The 22,895-nt window shown below is 38.4% G+C and overlaps 5 protein-coding genes across 5 annotated transcripts; 3 read left to right on the forward strand and 2 right to left on the reverse strand.

The window, feature by feature from the left end:
- Nucleotides 1–516: 516 nt before the first annotated feature.
- LOC103873187 (dnaJ homolog subfamily B member 1) lies at nt 517–2,622 on the forward strand. Its single transcript, XM_009151611.3, has 2 exons — nt 517–1,203; nt 1,873–2,622. The coding sequence occupies exons 1-2, from the start codon at nt 644–646 to the stop codon at nt 2,315–2,317; spliced, it is 1,005 nt and encodes a 334-aa protein (XP_009149859.1). The 5' UTR covers nt 517–643; the 3' UTR covers nt 2,318–2,622.
- Nucleotides 2,623–2,890: 268 nt separating this feature from the next.
- Nucleotides 2,891–5,709, reverse strand: GLDH (L-galactono-1,4-lactone dehydrogenase, mitochondrial). The gene is made up of 6 exons (XM_009151613.3): nt 5,040–5,709; nt 4,708–4,958; nt 4,267–4,452; nt 3,767–4,187; nt 3,426–3,566; nt 2,891–3,233 (listed from the first exon to the last, which is right to left on the reverse strand). Exons 1-6 carry the CDS (start codon nt 5,685–5,687, stop codon nt 3,075–3,077), a joined length of 1,806 nt encoding a protein of 601 aa, XP_009149861.1. The 5' UTR covers nt 5,688–5,709; the 3' UTR covers nt 2,891–3,074.
- Nucleotides 5,710–6,368: 659 nt separating this feature from the next.
- LOC103873189 lies at nt 6,369–13,149 on the forward strand. Its single transcript, XM_009151614.3, has 15 exons — nt 6,369–9,142; nt 9,232–9,360; nt 9,453–9,644; nt 9,721–9,770; nt 9,882–10,194; nt 10,272–10,407; nt 10,490–10,645; nt 10,867–10,962; nt 11,212–11,390; nt 11,477–11,692; nt 11,787–12,062; nt 12,155–12,302; nt 12,389–12,522; nt 12,600–12,686; nt 12,776–13,149. Exons 1-15 carry the CDS (start codon nt 6,602–6,604, stop codon nt 12,860–12,862), a joined length of 4,740 nt encoding a protein of 1,579 aa, XP_009149862.2. The 5' UTR covers nt 6,369–6,601; the 3' UTR covers nt 12,863–13,149.
- A 238-nt stretch (nt 13,150–13,387) lies between these two features.
- On the forward strand, nt 13,388–16,782 carry LOC103873190 (LOB domain-containing protein 27). Its single transcript, XM_009151615.3, has 2 exons — nt 13,388–16,445; nt 16,539–16,782. Exons 1-2 carry the CDS (start codon nt 15,499–15,501, stop codon nt 16,630–16,632), a joined length of 1,041 nt encoding a protein of 346 aa, XP_009149863.1. The 5' UTR covers nt 13,388–15,498; the 3' UTR covers nt 16,633–16,782.
- Nucleotides 16,783–16,936: 154 nt separating this feature from the next.
- On the reverse strand, nt 16,937–22,743 carry LOC103873191 (hydroxyproline O-galactosyltransferase GALT6). Its single transcript, XM_009151616.3, has 7 exons — nt 18,833–22,743; nt 18,520–18,761; nt 18,147–18,437; nt 17,933–18,061; nt 17,675–17,848; nt 17,476–17,583; nt 16,937–17,374 (listed from the first exon to the last, which is right to left on the reverse strand). Exons 1-7 carry the CDS (start codon nt 19,692–19,694, stop codon nt 17,162–17,164), a joined length of 2,019 nt encoding a protein of 672 aa, XP_009149864.1. The 5' UTR covers nt 19,695–22,743; the 3' UTR covers nt 16,937–17,161.
- Between the last annotated feature and the right edge of the window lie 152 nt (nt 22,744–22,895).

A 22,895-nucleotide genomic window follows, 5' to 3' on the forward strand; every position in this document is an offset into this window, starting at 1 on the left:
AATTATTTAACTCATTTTAGTAGAGGTAACATATGTGATATATATACATGGACTAAGATATAAGCAGTGTTCTTATATCCGATTTGAACCCGTGGTCGAACGGATAACTCGGTGACCGTATATAATTCAGTTTTCATTTAATAAAAAAATTATTAATTAAAAATACGATAAAGCCTAAAACCCTGTCATTAACTTGTGAACCAACACTGAGTGATCCTATAAAAATCTAGATAAATATGATAATTAAAAAAAAACCTTTTCATACATTTTTTAATAGTACATAAAATTGAATAAACTATTTAATTTTTCTTATATGGTAAATGCATTGTATTTATGTTATGCATTTTAATTTATATATTTTGTAATGATTTTTTAAGGTTACATTTGTGAGTTTTGGAACAAAAGTTATTAGTAAATAGAATATAATTTAGTTCACTATAAATATTAAACATATTTCTACAGAAATTAATAATTTGTTTTATATGGAAAAATCGTTTGGATTCGTTTTGGTTTTTATAAATTGTTGACAAAAAAGTAGAAAAATGATTTGTTTCTAAAAAGGCAACGTGGAAACTCCCTTCCCCTCCCTCTCTCTCCCCCTAGTCTCCTCCAGACCACCGTGAAATTATCAACAGAGAGAGAGATGGGTGTGGATTACTACAACATACTGAAGGTGAATCACAGCGCGACGGATGATGATCTCAAGAAAGCTTACAAGCGTCTGGCCATGATCTGGCATCCCGATAAGAACCCTTCCGCGCGGAGGGACGAAGCCGAGGCCAAATTCAAGCGGATCTCTGAGGCCTACGACGTTCTCTCCGACCCTCAGAAGCGCCAGATCTACGATCTCTACGGCGAGGAAGGCCTCAAATCTGGGAAAATCCCCAACTCTTCTTCGTACGAGGCTTCTTCCTCTTCCTCGCGACCGCCGCACTTTTTCCACCACCATAGGCAGCATCCTCCTAACGCCGCCTCCTTCCGTTTCAACCCTAGAGACGCCGAGGATATCTACGCCGAGATCTTTGGATCTGAAGCCCCCGGAGGACATAGGACGTTTAGGGATGGGAGTTTCAGGAACGCTCATAGCAGTGAGCTTAGGAAGGCTCCAGCCGTTGAGAATCCGTTGCCTTGTAGTTTGGAGGATCTTTGCAAAGGTGTCAAGAAGAAGATGAGGTTATCTAGAAATGTTTACGATGCTTCTGGGTATGTCTTCTTCTCTAGTTGGGTAGTAAATGATTGTTCTTGTTTGTCAAAAATTGAACTTGTTGGAATTAAAAAAAAAGTTAATTAGTTGGAATGTGTAACACTCCCCTAAAACTAAACTCTTTGGATGTGACTTTGTCACTTGTGTGATTGTTTAGGCTAATACTAGCAAAAATTGATCTTGTTGGAATTAAAAAAAAAAGGTTACTTTATTTGTTCGAATCAAGCGGTCAATTTCATGACAATGTGTAGCTTTCTAACATTGCTAAAACTGAACTCTTTGGATGTTACGAGGCAATGATTTGTGTGATTGTTTAGGCAAAGGTTAACGTGTCCTCGTAATACATTTTACCTATAAAGTGCTTTAGGTTCTTTCCACAGATCCGGTTTTTGCAGTTTACAGCTGCAGGAACTTGATTTTATGTATAATGAGAATAGATGATAGCTTGCACGTATCTGTATGTATTTTTTGGGCTCATCTTGCTTCATATATTTGTTTCTTTCTCTATTGGAACTTGAAGAAGAAGCGATTGTTGGGGTTTTCGTATAATAGCTCAAGAATGTAGCGAAAGTTGTCGTATTACCTCCTTGTGTCCGCATACACAGAGGTGAATTTTTATCTTGTTTTATCTCAGTACTGTTATGATTCGTGTTGTTTGGTTGTTGCAGTAAAATGAGGGTCGTTGAGGAGATATTGCCCATAGAAATAAAACCCGGGTGGAAGAAAGGCACAAAGCTCACTTTCCCTAAGAAAGGCAATGAAGAGCCTGGAATCATACCTGCAGACATCATCTTCGTTGTTGAAGAGAAGCCACATCCTCTTTACAAGAGAGACGGAAACGACCTTTTGGTCAACCAGGAGATCACTCTGCTTGAAGCACTAACCGGTAAGACCCTCGACCTGACCACGCTTGATGGAAAGAGTCTCATGATCCCACTAACGGATATCATCAACCCCGAGCACGAGATTGTTGTTCCAAACGAAGGAATGCCCATCTCCAAAGAGCCTGGTAAAAAAGGTAACCTGAGGTTGAAGCTTAACGTGAGATATCCGTCTAAGCTGACAGCGGAACAGAAGTCCGAGCTGAAGAGAGTTCTTGGTGGGGTTTCATGAACAAGTCAGATGATGATGATGAATGTAGATAGCAAAAGTAGAGGAGATGATGTAGATTGTGAATGGTAGGAAGGATTCTTCTAAGTGAGGGCTTGGATTTGAAAGCCGAAGAACAAACACACGCTTTGCTTCTGTCTTTTCTGTTTCTCTTGTCTGAAGTTACACTGTTCTGTTTTCCTTTTTTTGTTAATTTTATTTATTTGATTTGGTTTTGAGGCCTTTATGTGATTTATGTGACTCCAAACATTGAGGTATGCTTTGTTACCTATTTATCTTATTAATAAGAATCATTTGTGCCCCCACTATCATTTGTATCTACTAGGTCTGGCAAGTGGAATAGAGATCTAAGTTCGAGTCTGAAGCCAAAACCAACAAGAACCAACCTAAAATGGAAAGTCAAGGACTCATTCAAACAGTAGGAAAAGTGATGTGAGCTAAGTCACTTGGTCAACAGTACAGACTAGGCCCTAAAAGAACACTTTTCTAGCTTACTATGACCATACTTACATGCACAAGCCAAGACGGCCACAAACCGCTCATTCGACCCAACTTCGGCAACTGAAATTCAGGAAGTGGAACAGAACAACAAGTATATTTATTCATGGGAACTGCGAAAAAAAAGAGTAGTAACTCAATGTACACTTTTTTGTGACCAATATGTCGGCTTCACTCTTCTTACAAACACTTGTAGATGCAACGTTATAGGATTCCAAAAGTGGTACTTCAAGGAGGAAAAAAACTATTGATGAAAATGTTTTTAAGCAGTCTTGGAGACAGGGAAGAGCTTTTCCACCATGTTGTTTGAGAGGATTCTGTTTGGGTCCAGCTCCCTTCGTGCTTTGTTGTATGCATCCACCGGGAATCTTTTTCTGAGTCTTTCTTGTAGGGCTTCAAGTTCCTCTTTATCCTTTGGTATCTGCTTACATAATACATTTTAAGCACTCAATATTAGAACAATTGCATTACAGACTTCCTTTGCTTACTTTTCAGGACAACAATTGCATTACAAGCAGAAAAGGTAGTAGGATACAGAGGGTTTCTGTCTAAGTCTAACTACACTATGAAATTCTATAAAGGTGAGTGAATCAGAAGGATCATCTACAATTACCTCAATTTTAGCCCAATGTTCATACGCAGAATACTGATCCCACAATTTTGCCTGTGTCAAATGTCTATAGTGGAAAAATTCATCCGTGATGTCCTTTCTCTGGCGAGGGTCTGCTGTCGGGAGATACATGATTATACCAACCTGACACAAAAAAGTAATGTAGCATATTATAAGTGTATATGGCTAGCAATGGAGAGAGAGAGAGCGAAAACAGGAAAAAAGTCAATGCTGGAACAAGATTGGTCAATAGCAAGAATCTACCAAGTTAAACAACAATCAATTCCAAAAATTCTCGTTTATACTTCTTTTCACGAAAGTTAAAGAGGGAAAAAAGGAGTTACCCATGAGAAAATGTCATCCTCGGCAGTGCTGAATGCAGGACTCATAGGGCTCTTACTTCGGCCTGTCCAACGCTGCTCTATTGGAGAAGGTGCTGGTATTGCTTCTTTTTCTATCAACTCTTTCAGCTGTTCTATGTACTCAAGGTCTTTCATGCTAGGCTTAGCAAGAGTTCCAGCAGGAAAACAAGTTTCTGATACCCACTGTTGACCACCACAGTCAAAGCCCAGGATTTCATCACTCCACCCTACTCTGTATCCTTCTGATTTTTTCCAAAACTCAGCCTCAGCTTGATTCACTTTTCCAACGTGAACGTCATTGAGAGGATCTAGGGCAATCAGCTTATCTCTCAACTCTGTAAATGAAAGCTCGTTAATGTCTGGCTCCCTGCTGTCAGGAGTCTTCTTACTAGAGTCCTGGACCCTAATACATCATAGTGGAAAAATACTGATCATTTAGTGTTGTTTCCGCACTAGAGGAAGCAACTTGGGCATAACAATACCTATACTTCACAATGCTCTCTCTATAGAGGTCACGGACATGCTTTAATGCTTCATCGGTAGTGTACTTTGGTTTGTCCTTAGGTGCCCCACTCCACTTTGATACAGGGTTGCATGTTACAACCACAACTGTATCAGTATAAGGAATATACAGGTACTTCACATGCTTGTTTGTAGAGAGCAACTTTCTAAACATCCAGAAACAAAAACAAAAACCAAAGTCAGGAAAACTTCCACTCTTATGAGATCAATTTGGTTCATATTAGAGGTCGTTCTTTGCCAAATGATAGAAATGCACTATGCTGGGGGCAGTAAGTCAGTAACTAGAAGGTGAAAAGAACTTAAAGCACTTGCATCAAGGGTGAAGATATACTATTAGTATTATGATGATCAGATTTTGTATGATTGGCAGACTAGGATAAGGAAAGTCAGCAACACTTAACTTGTGATTTTTCTTGATCTCTTCCAAGGTGGAGACGTAAGTGTGCTCCAGAAGCTCCTGTCTTTCAACGCACTGGAGGGTGACCTCAGCAACAACTCCAAGTCCACCAAGGCCACATCGAGCTAGATGAAAGAGCTCTGGATCTTTATCCTTAGAAAGCTGAATAGTTCCCTTAGCAGGAGTGACAAGCTTCATGCCAATCACTTGCTCATCGATAGGAGGCAATCTAGCACCTGTCCCATGTGCCCCAACCTGAACATAAAACACAAAAAAAAACATAAAAAGCCTAAACCTTTTAAAAAAAGGGAAGTTGCAGAAGAAGAGTGTAGAAACCTGAATGATGCCACCAATCTGCTGCTCTCTAATGGAAGCAAAGTTCTGGAGAGTGAGACCATACTCTTGAATGGCGTCAACAAGCTGCTGAACCCTAATCCCAGCCTGCACACGGACTCTCTTCTTCTCTTTATCCACCTCGAGGACCTTATCCATTAGCGCCAAATTCACCATCCCCGACCGAGACAAACCGATCCCATTCGGCGAAAGACCAGATCCAACGGGTCGGATCCTGTTCTTCTTCTCATGAGCTTCCTTGACGAGAGCTTCGAGATCAGCGAGAGTCTCCGGCTGGTTAAAGTTCCTGGTCTGGACCTCGTGAGTCCCACTCCAGTTAGAGACCGTGTGGAGATCTTCCGGGAGAGGAGCGTACCGGAAGATTTGAGCCTTCTTGTGTTTGGCGTTCTCGGGGAAGGGGAAGGAGAAGTAAGTTGCGGCGCCGGAGAAGAGAGCCAGTGCTGCGTATCCGGCGTACTTACGGAACTCCTTTTCTGAGGCGGAGGATGAAATCGGAGGCGGCGGCGGTGGAGGGGGTGGAGTCAAGGTCTGACCGGAAGTGCAGAGAGTGCGGAGAGGGGGAAATGGTGAAGTTGGGGTTCGAAGCGAACGGGCGTTGGAGGAGCGGCGGAGGAGAAGTGATCGGAGCATTTTTGTTTTAGTTCAGGCGATCTGAAACCTGAGCCAGCGAAAGGTTTCTTTCTGTACAAAGGATCGGGTTTAGGAGATTTACGAATATTTCTAATATGTCCTCAAGTTTTAACTATTTTCTTAATTTAAGCCCTTGTAATATCTTTATAAGACATTAGCCCCACAGGTTATGATTTTGCAAACAAATGCAAAACCAACCATAACCAGATTCTCTGTATTTTTCTTTTGTCCCACGTGGGAATTGAGACGCACCCTTATCATGCTAGAGTGACTGGACAAAGTCGCAAAGTCACATCAGTATCGAGTCATCGAAAATACAGTTTTCTTTTAAAAAGTAACTTTTTATAAACTCTATAGACTATAGGAGGATTGGTGATTTTGTATTGTTCTCAATTTTCATTATGATTAAAAAAATTTGGAGGCATTCAAGCTTTAATTGGTGGTTTAATGACCTGGTTAAATGATGATTGGTCTAACCAGACCATCTAACCACTAATCCAAATATATATACCAAATAAATTATGTGTTTTTTAACATATAATAAACTAGAGAAATGTAGTGTACTAGCATGAAAAAAATTATACGGTATAACATAACAGTAACCACGTGCGGAACAGACGATTCAACCGGATCGAACCAAAATATATGAGATAAACCGAACCAGTCTATAATCACGATGTAAATCTCAGTTGGTAAAATCCCCTTTTGCTTCCCGGCTTCGCACTCCACACAGAGACGAGTCTTCTTCTACTCTCCATCTCTTCTACCTCACCAACCCTCTCCGCGATCTTCCGCCGTAATACGTCCCGACGCGACGCCGTCTGCAACTTAATTTCCGATTTAACCGTCTTCGAGCATTTGTTGGACGCATCTCTTCTTCATGCGGATTAAATTAGGTTTGAACTGAATCATCGATGGGTCAGAAGAAGAAACCCCCCGCGCCTCGCTCCAAGCAATCGCTATCTTCTTCAGCGGCGGAGGCTGAGCCGTCCTCTGAGGTTTCCGCTTGTACCTCCTCTGAGGAGCCGTCAAATTTGGCTGAAATCAAGGCGGAGTGCGAGAAGGCACTGACGTCATTCCGGCGAGGTAGCTACAACAAGGCGATTCGGCTCATGAAGGAATCATGCTCTCGCCATCAACACTCTGCCCTAATTCACCGAGTCCAAGGTACTGTGTGCGTGAAGGTTTCTTCTGTATACGAAGACGCAGTTACTAAACAGAAGTACATCCGTAGCGCTATTGAATCCGCTAGAAAAGCTGTGGAGCTTTCACCCAACTCTATTGAGTTTTCCCATTTTTACGCTAACCTGCTTTACGAGTCTGCTAGCGATGGTAGAGAGTACGAGGAGGTTGTGCAGGAGTGTCACAGAGCTCTCGCCATTGAGAATCCAATCGATCCTGCTAAAGACTCTCTTCAGGACGAGAGTCAGCACAAGATATCGACACCTGAGGCTCGTATTGCGAACGTTCAGGATGAGCTCAGGTCACTGATACAGAAGTCTAATCTTGGTTCGTTGTCCACGTGGATGAAACATCTGGGAAATGGAGAAGGGGAGTTTCGATTGTTTGACATGAGGAAGATGGCTGAGGATCCTATTGAGAGTAACTTGGTTCAGACCAGAAGGCCGAACGAGATTAAGAAAGCTACCAAGACTCTTGAAGAGAAGAGGAAGGAGATTGAAGTGAGAGTGGCTGCAGGTAGGTTGTTGCAGCAGAAATCAGAATCTTCCTCGGTAGATAGCGTTAACAGCAAGGGATCAGATCCAGCATTAGGCTCGGGTCAGAGAAGCGGGGAGAGGAGAAAGCATGGGAATGCAAGGAAGAACGGCTCTACAGTAGAGAGAAGAGATCGGGTTAGATCATATTGGGAGTCTACAAGCAAAGAAATGAAAAAAGAATTACTTAGGATTAAGGTTAGTGATCTTAAGAGTCACTTTAGTGCATCCAAGGATGGCGATGCAAATGATATAATAGCTGAAGCTTTGTCCTTTTGTGAAGCTAATAAGACTTGGCGGTTTTGGGTTTGCTGCAAGTGTAGTGAAAAGTTCAAGGATTCTGAGTCTTATATGCAGCATATTGTAGGGGAGCATATGGGTAATGTTTTTCCTAAGATGCAAATGGTTTTGCCTCAGAGTCTCGACAGTGAGAGGATTGAGATGCTTCTTACTTCCCCATGGAAACCATTGGATTTTCCTGCAGCGGTGAAGTTGCTTTGCAGCCAGCAGAAAATCCAAAATTCTGAGTTTAGTGAGTTTTACGCTGGAGGTTACATGGACGATGGTGACGATTGCTTCCAGGATGCATGGAATGACACTTCACCAGAAAAAGAAAACATTGGAGATGCTTGCAACGGTTATGAGAAGAATGAGTCGGAAAAGGATAGGCTGTCAAATCCGTTTTGTCTTACTGATGAATGGCCGATATCCGATGATCCGGAACGTACAAAGCTCCTTAAAAGCATCCGTGCAGCATTTGAGCTACTTATCAAACACAGTTATTTAGCTACCAGCCATTATGATAAGGTGATACAGTTTACTCTGGATGAACTACGGAATCTACCCTCGGTTTCGCAATTCTTAAATCGTGGTTTGGGTCAGTCACCCATATGCATACGCTTCTTGGGAGCTACCCAGCTCAAGAAAATTCTTCAATTCCTGCAAGACTTGTCACATGCCTGTGGGGTGAGTCGATATTCGGAACAAAGTAACCCCAACGATGAAGTTGACCTGGGTCTTCAAATTACAGAAGAGATTTTTCTTGATGGTGAAGGGTCATGTCTTCTTCTGGATGAAAAATTGCTTGGCTCAGAGTGCATCCAAGAGAAACATATGGGCTCAGCATTGAATAATGGAGATATTGCCAGTTCTGAAGATATTGCTAATGGCAATAATGTGTCTGCTGGTGCGGATGGTTTTCTATCATGGATCTTCTCAGGACCCTCTAGTGGGGAACAAACTGCGATTTGGATGCGCACAGTGGAAGAGAAAACAAATCAAGGACAAAAGACCATGGAGATTCTTGAGAAGGAGGTCCGTGACTTGAAGAACCTCTTCGAGAGAAAATGCGAGCACTTAGGCTACGAGGGAGCACTGCAAACTGTTGAGGACCTTTGTCTTGAAGAAGGCCGGAAAAGAGAGACTTCACCGGACTTTACCCATGAAAGCTATGAATCTGTGCTGAGAAAACGAAGGGAAGAGCTAAACGAGAGTGCCCATGAAATGGACTGTCTTAGTAGTAGCTTTGAATTAGAAGCTATAAAAAATGTTTTGAGAGACGCAGACACTGTTAACCGCAATCAGTTTGGATATGAAGAAACATATACATGCACTAGTTCTCAGCTACGTGACCTAGAATCTGGTGAAGCTGATGAATGGGGGATGAAAGATTCTTTTAGTGAAGCTGACAGTTTCATAGAGACTGCGATCCAGAAACAAAAGGAGCAGTTGTCTACAGAGGTAAACTTTTCTATCTTTACACAACACGACTGAGAATAATTGATAACTGCCTTGTTCCTAAACAAATACTCCGTATGGGTGTATTACAGCTTAACAGAATCGATGCAAGAATGATGCGCGGTGTTACTGTGGTGCAGCAATTAGAGCTAAAGCTTGGACCTGCTTCATCCAATGATTATCAGATAGTACTGTTACCGTTGGTCAGGTCTTACATGCGGGTAAGTATCTAACTCATTAGACCTTGTTATGTTTCCTACCCTTTAGGTGTAGGGTTCTTTCGGGTTTTGATTCCACTTTTCTCTCTTTCCAGGCACATTTGGAGGCATTGGCAGAGAAAGATGCCACTGAGAAGTCTGATGCTGCAAGCAAAGCGTTTCTCGTTGAGCTCGCTCTTGATTCTAAGAAGGAGGCCCGAGGTAGAAATGATCAGTCGAAACACACGCAAGAGAAGTCCAAGGATAAGAAAAAGAATAAACACTCTAAAAAACTGAAGGATTCGAAGGTAAGAACTAATCTGTTGTCTACTTTTTAACTATTTCTTGTCTATATTTGTAACTAGCTTTAATGTTTTGCTATAGGCTTCTGTTGGAAACGACCATCGCTTCAATGTTGATTCAGTTGAACACAGGTGAAGATCTTTTATATAAAAAAATATAGTTTAAATACTGAACCAGGATAATTTATTTTCGTCCTGAAAATTGGTGGTAAATGATTTTTCTTTGATGATTTCTTGTTCCAGCCTCCCTTCGGTTGCATCTTTTGGTGATCCCTCAGAGGCTGACGTTGTTCCTGAAGCTGTTGAATCTTTAAAAGAACAGGAAGAGGAATGCAGACGCCGAACAGAGCTAGAGCTAGATGAGATAAAGCTTGAAGAAACTCTTGAGTATCAAAGAAGAATTGAGAATGAAGCCAAGGAGAAGCATATTGCAGAACAACAAAAGAAATACAGCTCTTTAGTTACAACGAGTGATGCAGAGGCAGTGCATGATATTTGCAGAGATGGTGTCGTTGTTGATTTAGATTTACGAGAACAAGAAAAATCACTAAGTCAGGTAACCATTGAGTGGCAAGGTTGTGGTGTCGCGAGTGATCACCTCAATTTAATTTTTGGGTTTCTTGGCTTTACCAGGAGAACCTTGTTCAAAGGAATGGACTATCTCATGACTTGGAAGTAACTCACGTGTATACAAATGGTGACTGTCGGTCAACAAATCATTGTGCGATACCTGATGCTGCCACGGTTCAGGATGTGAAATCCCAAAAAGGTTATCAATGTCATCGAATTTGAATATATGTCTCTACTGACCTTTCTGATACGCTTATATTGGTTTGTTTTGTATATTGCAGTAGTGGCTAATGGGGTAGCTACCCAAGATGGTGTTTTGCAATCTGATCAACGCACTGGGAGGAGGGGTAGACGCCAAAAAACTTCTAACAAGGTAGTTGGACCTTCTGAGAGCACCGGCAAGGAGAGAGAATCTGAAACTCTGCGTAGCAATGGTGGTAGGTATTTTTTTCATTTTTATTCTTATCTGTCTCATGATTTCAGAGAATGATTGTTGTTACGTATTTGAACTTGGAATTATAATTAAAGTTAGACTTTTGTTAAAGCCGGAGCTACTTTGATTACTGTATCTTGGTTTTACTTTTCTGCAACAAAGAATGACATCACATTGATTTCTTGCAATTCTTATCTAACATGATATTTCATCCTGGTGATGAAGATGTGGGAACAAAGACATTAAGACAACTACAAGCTGAAGAGGATGAAGAAGAAAAGTTTCAAGCTGACCTTAAAAAAGCTGTGCGTCAAAGCCTTGGTAGTTTCTCAACCGTCCCTGCTTATTTATTATATCTCTTTATCAACCTTTGGGATTTTTTGTTAGTGTCCATTCTTGTCTATTGTCTGACTCAGCCTTCTCTCCATCTCAGGACACGTTCTTTTATTTTAGATGTCAAGTTACCTTTTTTTCACTTTCATCATATTTGTTCTGTTATCATTTTGGAGTGACACTGACAAAAGCCCTGATATGAAGCATCTGACGCCATAACATTTTGTTTTAACACAGATACGTACCAAGGAGGTAGAAATATGACGTCATGTTTGAGGACATCTGTGGAAGTAAACAGTCATGAAATTTCTGATTCCACAAAAGAGTCTCCGACTTCTACCGAAGTTGGCATATTTGGCACAGGTCTTCAGAATGAAGTTGGGGAATACAATTGCTTTTTGAATGTTATCATACAGGTAACATCCATTTCAAAACTGTTTGATTTCTCAGGTATACAGCTTGAAAGATTTATAATTTTAATGTTGTTTTATTTTGATCTCAGTCTCTATGGAATCTGGGGGTGTTTCGGGCTGAGTTCTTGCGTAGTTCAACTTTAGATCACCATCACGTTGGAGATCCTTGTGTCGTCTGCTCATTGTATGAAGTTCTTACTGCTTTAAGCGCTGCTTCGAGGGAAATACGAAAAGAACCTGTAACACCTTCAACGCTCAGAATTGCGTTGAGCAACTTGTATCCAGATAGCAGTTTCTTCCAAGAGGTAATAAACTTGTTCTGGTTTCAAATATTTATCCTAATACAGAGTACATTCGTTGCATCAAGGAGCCTAAAGTTGGGCGTCTTATGGTGAACAGGCTCAGATGAACGATGCTTCAGAAGTATTGGCTGTGATTTTCGACTGCCTTCATCGCTCATTTGCTCAGAGCGCAAGCGTGTCTGACACAGATTCTTCTGAGAGCAACTGTACAGGTTCATGGGATTGTGCCAACCGCACATGTATTGCCCATTCTCTGTTTGGAATGAATATTTTTGAGCAACTGAATTGCTATAGCTGTGGGCTGGAGTCGAGGCATATGAAGTACACTTCCTTTTTCCATAACATCAACGCTAGTGCCCTACGGAACATGAAGGTGAAAAGATATACTAATCGTGCAAGTGTTCATTGGTTTCTCTTGTCGTACTAGATAATTCACTGTTGGTTTGCTCACATTATGTCTAATAGGTTACCTGCCCCGAGACTGCATTTGATGAACTCCTAAATCTTGTCGAGATGAACCACCAACTAGCCTGTGATCCTGAAACTGGTGGGTGTGGGAAACCCAACCATATCCGCCATTTTCTTAACACCCCACCACATGTTTTTACGGCAGGTAATTCTTTTCCTAGGGATTCTATTGAATGTTAGCCTTTTCAGATCACTGATATTTGTGTCCTAACATTTTTGGGGGTTGGGCAGTTTTAGGGTGGCAAAACACATGCGAGAGTGTAGAAGACATAGCAGCTACTCTTGCAGCCTTGAATACCGAAATAGACATCAGCATCATGTACCGTGGTCTTGACCCTAAGAGCATATATAGCTTAGCTTCTGTGGTACGTGTGTACTATATGTTTTTCTTCTGGCTTTCTATGATCTTAACGTTGTTGTTCTGCCCTTTCTCAAACTCCAGGTTTGCTATTATGGACAGCATTATCATTGCTTTGCATATAGTCATGAACACGATCGGTGGATCATGTACGATGACAAAACTGTTAAGGTAATAAGAGTATTGAAATACACTCGACTTTGAAGGCATATACAGGATTGCACGTTTATCACCCGTTTGATGTGTTAACATATTTTCAGGTGATCGGTAGCTGGAGTGATATACTTTCTATGTGCAAGAAAGGACACTTGCAGCCACAGCTTCTTCTCTACGAGAAGCAACGTTAACCAAAAAGAAAAAGGGAAGCCAAAAAATAGAGTAAGTGGAGATATGGTGGTTTAGAAGATCTCCAAGTACATACTAAAAAGGAAGTAAGTACTTTTTTACAATCAGAGCGAGAGGAAAAAATGTGATATACTCATCAGTGGTTGAAAGAGGATGGGGAAGAAGATTTTGTCTTATGATTAAGCTAAAGTTTTTCATTGCAAGAGTTGTTACGGAATCTAATGGTAGTTTTCTTGGTTGTCATTGTCACATTGAGGATTCAATTCATATAATTTTATGCACTCTTCCTTTTTTGGTTTCTATAGATCAGATCTGTCTCTAACTAGTATTAAAATAGAAGTAGGAAGTTAGGAGAAAGATTACATAGAGTCTAGTCCAATAAAAAAAGTTATCTGTAAGGGACTAAGCTTGAGAGGCAAGTACATCTTGCATAGACTAGCCCTTTTTCATCTCAATAGAATTTTCATATTCTATATAATATGATCTTTACTTGGATATGTGTGTCTGAGAGTTAAATAAGTTCTCATTCATATTCTTTTAGATACTTGGATGGACTGGAAATGTAGCGTTGATCTGACCACTTCGTTGAAGCAGTTTCTTTTAAAACCAAAAGAGAATAAAAGTCCAAAAGGAAGTTTTGTATCTCTCGTTTTATTTAATTTCTACGTTTAAAATTTGAATCTACCTGAGAAGACTTATACCGTAAACAATCAGCTTATGTTTTCTGTAATGTGTTTTTATTCCAAATTATAAAATCTGACTAATGATTGGTTGATAAACATTTACCGGTATGGTAATGACGTGGACCGGAGAGAGTGACGGTTAGCATTTACCCATTAACCACCATAATAAGAGAAAAATGTTGTACATTTGCAAAATACATAATGTTTTTTTTTCGCAAAAGGCTGATTAACAATGCGTACTTTTCTTGTAGGATAATTCCGAGATTTACAAGGTTTAGAAAATATTAATTTTTTAAAAAATATTTGTTATAATATTTATAAGTTTTTGAAAAGTTATATAAGTGACTAAAACAGTTTTAGTGTTGATATTATTTTGCATTAGTTTAAATAGTTTATTTGTATAAAATTTATTTTTGATATGTTCTATTGTTTTATTTTTATTAAATATATAGAAATTTTTACTACATATTATTTTTGATATCTCATTCCATTGTTTCATAGGTTTGTCCTCGAAACCAGCATCGTTTTCTACATACATACAGCTTGAAGCAGATGAGATCCCAAAAATAGGCTGTACCACAAAATTAAAACAACTGATCTCCATACACAGACGTAGTTGCAAAACTCAACAACAGCAGGAGATTTCATCCGTTGCTGTTGTTGGAAGATTGAAACGATCAAAGACATCGGTTCGGTTCCCCGAGAGTAAGACCGTCGCTTCAACTCCTGTAGGAGGATCCTTGACGTCCACTCTGGCTCCTTAAATCTGTTGGTTCACAATAAGTTTCCAAAAAGATCAACTTTTCATTTGCTTTTTTTCTTTCTCTAGCATCTAATATGATTCAAACCAGTCAGCTTCATTTGTATCTTAATTTTGTCAACCATCTAAACTGATTCTTTTTTTTTTTTTTTTTTGCTAAAATATTATCTAAACTGATTCACGTACAGAAGACTGTTTAATATGTTCATATTCAAAGTGTTAAAATTTCAGATCATAAAAAAAATAATAAACAGAAAAGGAAAACAAAAAGAAACACACATAGACAAAATTAATGATCGTCCTATCGGGAGGTTCAAAGATAAACCAAAATTCCTTTGTTGTTCCTTGTGAAAGAAGGCATGTAAGAGAGATGGCCTGCGGTTGCTTGCATTGCAAGTCTTTAGGTTTAGTTTTTTTTTTTTTTGAACTGTCTTTAGGTTTAGTGAAGAACTTTGATTTAACTCCAATAAAATTCACATTCTCGAAAATGAAGCTTGGACATGTACTTTCCAAAACTGATTCCCAACTTCTGAATTAGAAATATGTTTTTTTTACTATACATGATTTTATAATAATAACTCAAATAATTTAACACAACATTTTAATAACAAAGTATATATAACTTAAAAGAATATTCTAATAAAATCAATGTTGAATATAAATTTGGCTTTATTTTGTTCAACTAAATATGATTAGATATAACAAAATTTAAAATCTCATATCCATTTTTTTTCATGGGGGACAAATTATTAAATTCATCAGTTAATACAAATCTAATCCAGAATTCAAAATTGTAAAATCTGTCTCTCTCTAGTATCGAAACAAATAAGATTCCATTGGTATATAACTCTATTTTAAGTACAAATATTATTAAAAAATATATATTCTTCAAGTAACTCTATTCTTAGAAAAGAGAAAACAAACTCAAAAATGAATCATAAATGATAACTGTTCCGAAGGATCCGGATTTTTTTTACATTTTCTTTTTAAAACTTAATAGCACGTAGTATCTTTTGTTTGCTTGGTCTTCTCCCCACTCAGCAAAATCCGCTTATATATATAATCCACTCCTTCTCCTTCTACCTTTCTCATCTACCTAAAAACATCAACACAAACACGTACATCTCATTAAAAATCCTCACTCTCTGTTTTTCTTTTTTTAATTCCCAGTCTACTTTTTGATTTTCCCCATCGAATGAGCCAAATAAAAACCATCCACAATCCCATTGGGTCATTAGAGAGATTTTTGGATCTTCTCTTGATCTCTCTCATCGTTTACATGACATTGAAAGGAGGCACTAGTGGTGCTTGTGCTGCGTGCAAGTACCAACGCAGACGCTGCGCCGCGGACTGCCCACTCGCGCCGTACTTCCCGGCCGAACAACCAAAGCTCTTCCAAAACGTTCATAGGCTATTTGGCGTTAGAAGCATTGTTAAAATACTGGAGAACCTAGACGAGCTTCAGAGACCGGAAGCTATGAAATCAATTATATTTCAGTCTTATGTTCGTGATCGTAATCCTGTCCATGGTTGCCTTGGAATCACACAACAACTCCAATACATGATATGGGTAGCCGAAGAAGAGCTCAAAGCCGTCAATTCCCAATTACAGCTCTATCGTAATGGTCAAAATCATCCTAACCCTCATAATATGATGATTCACGAGCTTGGTGAAAAGCAAGATCTCACATCGCAGTTAGATTTGGGAATGGGACTTCCTGTTAACGATAATAACCAAGGCAATAATACAATACCATTTTTCAGTCCGGTTTCTGAAACTCAGCAGCAACCACCTCATATGTCTTATTGTAGTGATCAGGTTAATAACCATGACTACAATCCCACTCCAGATTCATGTAAGGAAGTTGTCAACAATCATAATACTTCTTTGGCTTGGGGTCAGAATCAATTTCCTTATAATCATCATAACTATGGATTCATCAATCAAAACGAGCATTGTAGCGAGCCGAAGAATAACAACAGTGTGATGGCTATACAGTCTCAACTTGTTAATCTTCAGATGGCATCGAATCAACAAGAGGAAGAAGTTGATGATCAGAACTACGATGAAATCCATCAATTCCTAGAAATCATCGATGAGAGTCAATCTTTCACGGAAACAAAAGAAGTGTACGCTTCAAGGTATGCATTTTTCTTTTCTTTGTACGTACTGAGCTAAAAAAAAAAAAAGTCTGACAATTTGGGAACATGTCTTGACTTGTTTGGTTGTTGCAGCTCTGGTGAATCTTTGAAGGAACCTATAGATGAAGTAGGGGAGAAGGAGTTGAGGAGGGCGGCAACTTGCTTTAGTCTCACGAGTGTGAATTGATTGAGATCATGGAGACTAAATCCTTTAATTCAAAATTTTTCTTGTCTTTATGTTTGTTTTTTGTTAAGCAACGTGTTGTTAAGCGTTGAATCTTTCTCTTTTTTTTTTTAAATAAGTTTTGAATCTCTATTTATCATTGCTTCTTATGTCTTTTTTATTTTCATTATTTATATTTGTTGTTTAAAATTTGGATTCTTTTTAACAGTCACAGGATAATTAGAAAGATTGCAGTTTTCTACAGAAGAAATATAGATTGTTTATATTCAGCTGCTGTTTGGATAGCGCTGTAGTATGCATATACGAATGTTCGATTTGAATTTCGGTTTCAGAAGGTTAATCATCAAAAAGAATGAACGTGAATGAATGATTCAACAACGGATCCATTGATTTGTTCCAAGGTAAAGACAAATCAAAAAGTGACCATCAACGATTGGTAATACATATACATACATCAAAGGCTCATTTTGATGTTTCTCAATGGAAAATGTATGTTCCACTTTCTCACAGAAGAGAAACTTACACCGTCGGGTCATCTCATGTTGCAGCAATGAGGTTTGCCCGTCAAGACCAATTTGTCCCACAAGCAGATCATCTGTCTTGGCGATTGGTAATGCGCCGTTAAGTAATTCTCTATGCAACCAAACTGGCAGAAGTTAATGCTGTGCTCATAATCCACTGGTTTCACGCTGTTGTTGAACTGTTCCACCCACATTCCCACGCTCACGTCTTCCATTTTGAATAACTATAACATAAACAAAGTGATGTTGAATCACACATCACATACATAGCTCTAGATTCTTCTCGTCTCTGATACTCTTTTCAATTATGAAAATGGTCTATTACCCTTAGTTTGTGTTGCTCAAACTCTTTAACGATGAAACGAGCGATATCTGTTGATAATATGTAGCCAGGTCCATTGGCATAAGGTGGATAGTCTTCCTCTGGCCATTCCTGGAGAACCATTTGAATAAATTGTGTAAGAATGTGTTTCTAATAGTACAGAACTCATCTTATTTTTTCCTTTTTTTGTGTTGTTTATTACCTCATATGTAACAGCCCACTTCCCCTGGCGAAGAGGCTTGTGATAATAGTTGATGTTGCCAATGTACAAGCTTCGATCTGTGGGTGTCTTCTTTGCTTCCCTAAGAACTGCATCTACTCGGACAAATGTGTCATCGTCACACTTCATTATGTATTTGGCAGCTAACTGATGAGCCTGCAAACCAAAACAAAACAAGAGTTCTCATACCATGATGAATCATAAAGATATGGAAATCATATTAGTTGGGTAGAAACTCACCCCATACTCGCAAATTGCAACAGTTTTCAGGACAACTAGATCATAGCTGTCCAAATAAGGCACTACAATTATGTCCCCAAAGAACTCAGCTTCCTTCTTTAGCTCCACATTGATTGACTTCCTTGAGTGCTATGTATAATACCAAGAGTTAAGCATCAATCCAAACATAACCTAGAAGACGTAAACAGCTAGCCTCATGAAACCCTGAACTTACCAATGCTACAAAGAACCGAGCCACTACTTTGGAAGATCTGATAAGTTTATGTTGCATCCAAGACTTCCTCACAGCCATCCGCTCAGCAAAATGATTACCAGCAGAGAGGATACCAATGAATAACTCAACTTCTTCACCAGAAACTGATGGGGCCTGCCACTTTCTTGAGAGATCAAGATGCCTCTGAGGAGCAAAACTAGGGTGCGAGGTTGGGAGAGAGCCAGCGAAAACAGCTTGAACATCTATGTCTCCAGTAACAGTTAGACCAGTAGCATCCTCAAGCGTAAACCCCTTCATATGATCAAAAACCAAACACACTTTCAATTATCATTAGTACTACTCCAAAAGAACATTTCAAGAAAGCATCACTTACAGTTCGGAAAGGGAAAGATGTGACATGTTTCCCATCGACACTAACATGGTAACCTTCCAATCCAGCAGTTAGCATAAGCACGAAGAGCTTCTCCTCAGTGAATGGAAATGGCCATTCTACAGCTACTTTCTTGCTCCTGCGAATAAACCGACTCAGCCACCATGTTGCCTTGTTAGTCTCTTCTTTAGAATAAGAAGTAGCATTTTCTTGAACCCACTTCTCACACTTAACCTGACCATCAACTGTGAAAAACAAAACTCACTCTTTGGACTCGTTTCTCTATAACCAACCAATCAAGCAAGACAACACTAACCTGTTTCTTCATCATCACTCGATCTCCAGCCCTCACAACGTTGCGCCGAGCTCCATTGCATCCTGTAACAAGTGTTCTGCTCAATCACAGGCTTACCACTCCAGTCACCCTTAAGCCTTGGATTGAAATGAAGAATCTTAGGCGGATCTTCCCCTTCCACTGCCTTCAGCCCTTGAAGCTCCATTATAAACTGCGAAACCTTCACAGCTTCATCTTCTTCATTCCCCATTGATATCTTCGGGTCCATCTCAGAGTGTGCAGCGCGTGGCTTCCCCACCACCGTGATGTGTGATCCGAGTGTTAACCCACAAGGAAGCTCAATGACCTTCCCACGTGTCAAAAGATCCGACCCGGATAAGGAAACGGAGACCGGGCATGAGCTGGAGCCAAGCTTCACAGTCTTCTTCTTCGTCTCTTCCTTTAAGGCTTTAAGGGCTTTTCCAGATTCCAGCTCTTCCCATAGCTTTCTCCCAACTTCCCAAGCTTCTTTGGCGGATTCATGGAGCTCCAAGGACTCGTCTCTGCTACTCGGATCCGGGTCAAATTTCAACCCGGATATAACGATCTCTTGTGACAATCTTCTCCGTTGAGATCGAGCAGGGGCCACTGATACCGTTTCTTGATAAATCAAGCTCCTAAAAGGACGCCCTGGAGCTCGTCGTCTCTCTTGCAGATCCAACTCGCTACCGAGATGATCGGGCCGGGTTAACGGATCGTGTGATAGAGTGTTGAATCCGGATCTGTAGACGAGGGGGATTTCGAGCGTGACGAGAAGCATGTACAGTACACCGACCGCCATGAGTATCTGAATCGATCGCTTCTTGCTGAACATTGTGCATTTTTCTAGCTTCGAGTTTCTCATCCAATTTGTATTGCCGCTTCTTACTCGAAATCAAAATTCAAACGAAGAAGAGTTTGTGGAAAGGGAAACCCTAAGACGACTAATTGGCGGCAAATAAGCAATCAATTATTCTATGAGGATTAAGATATTTAAAAACAGTTGCGGAAATTTTGAAGATGATGAAGAAAGAGAGAAGCCTTCGTTGGGCTGGCGGTTTCTATAATACTGCCGTTACTATATTGTAATCATTTTTTAATTATTTTTTGAATTTAAGAATCGTTGGTATTATTTTTCCAACGGTAGTATTTTTTTTGAAAATTTCAAATGAAAAAAGCATAACGGCGACTGTGATTGGACCGATGACAAACTAGGGGTGAGGTTTTACATGGCATGGAGACTCGAGGACCTCGCTGCAATCTATTTCGATATCACAAAAAATGTTTTGTTGGAAGTTTGTGAGATAATTCGTGACCACATATAGTTTCGATTGCTTAGCTGAAATAAGAGTTGAATAAGATGAAAAATATTTGGTTATGAAGTATGTACAAACAAATCAAATGAAAAAAAATTAATAACTCCCAGACCGTCCATGACTAATGGGCAATCCACGTCCGCTCTCTCAGCCCGTGGACTCCATTCTGTTCTAACGTTCGGTCCATTAATTTTTTTCAAAGCTCGAAATTATTGTTTACTGGCTCTACAATCACCACACGACATTTTCCCGTATTTTGACCTCACTCGTACGGTATCGCGAATCACTTTCCGATAGTTCATCCATCCTTTTACTACTCCAGTTCAAGCACGCTTAACTCTGAATTCTAAACGGAGGTGTGACAGAAAAGATAAGTCAATTTTGGTGGCATATGTAGCCAAATCAATTCTCTTAAGCCTTTTTCATATATCTCAACTCATGATGTTACAAAATTATTCATTTTCTCGTATACAGCACGGTTGACATTACCAAATTAATAGTTTATATATATATATAGGGTTAATGACTTATTTTTACACCAGAACTTTTATATAGTAACAAATGTAAAGAATCTTTCAACCTCGTCTTAGCCGCACACAATTCAAATATATAAACCTATTACTCATCGGTTAAAAATATCGAAACTCGTTTCCACAATGATGTCAAACCTATTACTCCCCAGTTAAATACTTAAAACTAGGTGATAATCCGCGCCCTGCGCGGAGCAAGGAGATTTTTAAAGTATTATAACTTTTAATATGTAGACATAATAAAAATTAAAGTCATAGTAAGAAAAATATATGTAAGAAAGTACGGATTATAGCTAAGAATTTTAGTATGTCAATATAAATTTATATGCGATGGACTTTAAAATTAAATTGTATATTTGTTTGCATGCGGGTAAATTATAAATATAATATTAAATGAAACATAAGCAATAGTCTAATAAAATATAAAAGGAACAATGTATAAGAAAACAAAAGAAAATGAAAAATATAGACAAAATAACTGCTGTCAATAATGCCTTCAGAAGTCTTCGTTTGCAATCCTATTATGAGCAATAGCAAAGAGATCATCTAGAGAAATTAAAAATATTATTTAACAAAATATGTGAATGCATGTATTACCTCAATCGTGAAATAGGTAAGGAAAATCAGTGATGGTCACGCAAAAAATATATCAGAAATATTCCCTATCGATTAAGGTAAGTCTTTCAATTCTTTGAATTTTGTTTCCTTGAATACGTTAACAATTCAATTGTGTTTCTTTAACATTCTGAAGCATTAAGTGTTGGAAATAATTGGTTATTTTTGAGGAATTGAATCGAAAATATCATAAAACGATTTGATATGAACATTCGTACAAGTTATGATATGAACATTATGATAAACGATTTGATAATAGTTTTTTGATAAACATGGTTTACTTGTTGCAAGATTAAATATGAACACTCGTACAGGTTACGATATGAACTTTCGTACAGGTTACGATATGAACTTTCGTACAGGTTAAAATAACCAATTCAAACCGTAAAGAACTTAGTTGTACCACGTTTAAAGAAACACTTATTTTGTTGCCTTATTTAAATGAAACACTTCCAAATTTTCGAACATACCATAAAGTCTCTCTTAGGAAGGAGTTAATATGCTGCCTTAGTTAAATCCCCGTTTTTTTTTTTGAAATCAGAATGTAATTAAGTGTAAATGACTTACCATAAACATAATCCGAAGGTTATTTTTGAAATCCTAAAATCCGAAAATCATATAGTATAATGTAATGAACAGTGGCATTTGTTTGTAATTATTCTAGTTGGTAAAGGGTTTTTTTAAAAAGTAAGTGAAAGTGCATGTGGTAATGACACCTAAGAAATGACACTCATGTAATAAACACATGAAGCCAATGTTTATTTCTAACAATGCTCCTCCTTTAATAAGAAAGGGATATAGTTTTCTAATAATGGATATTAAATTTTATCAAGGTATACCAAAATGTTACAAAACATACACTATCTGAGCGAAAGAACTGAACTAATCAAATTTAGCAATAATTTAACCAAAATACCAAGAATCAGTTAACTTTGGTCAATAATTTATTATCGAGAACCAAAAAATGAATCATATTTTAAGTCAGTTAATTTCGATAAGAGTTTTAAAAACCTAAACTACCTAAAACCTTGAAATATAACCAAATCGGATCGAAGAACAAAATCTCTTAATTTTCATGTTTTTTCTTGGTTTTGAAATCACCAAAAAATATTTAAATTAATTTTCATATTCTCAAAAATACATAAACTACTTTGACTTTCTATTTAATATATAACTTATTTTAATTTTATAGCCAATTAATACTTATACTTCTGAAAAGTCGAAAGGTTTAAATCGCCAAACTGATGATGTCAACCTTTAAAAAATGAACCAAAATAGTTTAAATATTTTTTAGCAAATATAAATTAGTTCAGCTATTTGTTTTGGGAATTTTCACTTTTTATAGATATAGTTCTTGTTGTTCGTTAAAAAAAAATTAGATAGATAGATATAGGGCAAATCTCCAAAATAGCACCTTTCTAAGTTTATATCACAAAAATAGCACTCAAAAACTAAAATGACCAAAATAGCATTTTATCTTTTGAAAAATTTCAATTTTTTTATTTTTCAAAATTTGAAATCTTATCCCCAAAACCTCACTTCTCAACTCTAAACCCTAAAACCTAAACTCTAAACCCTAAACCCTAAATTTTAAACCCTAAACTC

Source organism: Brassica rapa, chromosome A06 (assembly GCF_000309985.2).
Source record: "Brassica rapa cultivar Chiifu-401-42 chromosome A06, CAAS_Brap_v3.01, whole genome shotgun sequence".
Taxonomy (NCBI): Eukaryota; Viridiplantae; Streptophyta; class Magnoliopsida; order Brassicales; family Brassicaceae; genus Brassica; species Brassica rapa.

What these genes read in the sequence shown, in the direction of transcription:
- LOC103873187 (XM_009151611.3), top strand. Translation starts at nt 644, where the DNA reads ATGGGTGTGGATTACTACAACATACTGAAGGTGAATCACAGCGCGACG. An exon ending in AATGTTTACGATGCTTCTGG is followed by an intron (nt 1,204 to 1,872) that starts GTATGTCTTCTT and finishes TGGTTGTTGCAG; the next exon opens with TAAAATGAGGGTCGTTGAGG.
- GLDH (XM_009151613.3), bottom strand. Translation starts at nt 5,687, where the DNA reads ATGCTCCGATCACTTCTCCTCCGCCGCTCCTCCAACGCCCGTTCGCTT. An exon ending in AGATTGGTGGCATCATTCAG is followed by an intron (nt 4,959 to 5,039) that starts GTTTCTACACTC and finishes TTTTATGTTCAG; the next exon opens with GTTGGGGCACATGGGACAGG. An exon ending in AGGATGACATTTTCTCATGG is followed by an intron (nt 3,567 to 3,766) that starts GTAACTCCTTTT and finishes TTTTTGTGTCAG; the next exon opens with GTTGGTATAATCATGTATCT.
- LOC103873189 (XM_009151614.3), top strand. Translation starts at nt 6,602, where the DNA reads ATGGGTCAGAAGAAGAAACCCCCCGCGCCTCGCTCCAAGCAATCGCTA. An exon ending in TTTTGAATGTTATCATACAG is followed by an intron (nt 11,391 to 11,476) that starts GTAACATCCATT and finishes TTTTGATCTCAG; the next exon opens with TCTCTATGGAATCTGGGGGT. An exon ending in TATATAGCTTAGCTTCTGTG is followed by an intron (nt 12,523 to 12,599) that starts GTACGTGTGTAC and finishes CTCAAACTCCAG; the next exon opens with GTTTGCTATTATGGACAGCA.
- LOC103873190 (XM_009151615.3), top strand. Translation starts at nt 15,499, where the DNA reads ATGAGCCAAATAAAAACCATCCACAATCCCATTGGGTCATTAGAGAGA. An exon ending in AAAGAAGTGTACGCTTCAAG is followed by an intron (nt 16,446 to 16,538) that starts GTATGCATTTTT and finishes TGGTTGTTGCAG; the next exon opens with CTCTGGTGAATCTTTGAAGG.
- LOC103873191 (XM_009151616.3), bottom strand. Translation starts at nt 19,694, where the DNA reads ATGAGAAACTCGAAGCTAGAAAAATGCACAATGTTCAGCAAGAAGCGA. An exon ending in CATCTTTCCCTTTCCGAACT is followed by an intron (nt 18,438 to 18,519) that starts GTAAGTGATGCT and finishes GATCATATGAAG; the next exon opens with GGGTTTACGCTTGAGGATGC. An exon ending in CTCGGTTCTTTGTAGCATTG is followed by an intron (nt 18,062 to 18,146) that starts GTAAGTTCAGGG and finishes TATTATACATAG; the next exon opens with CACTCAAGGAAGTCAATCAA.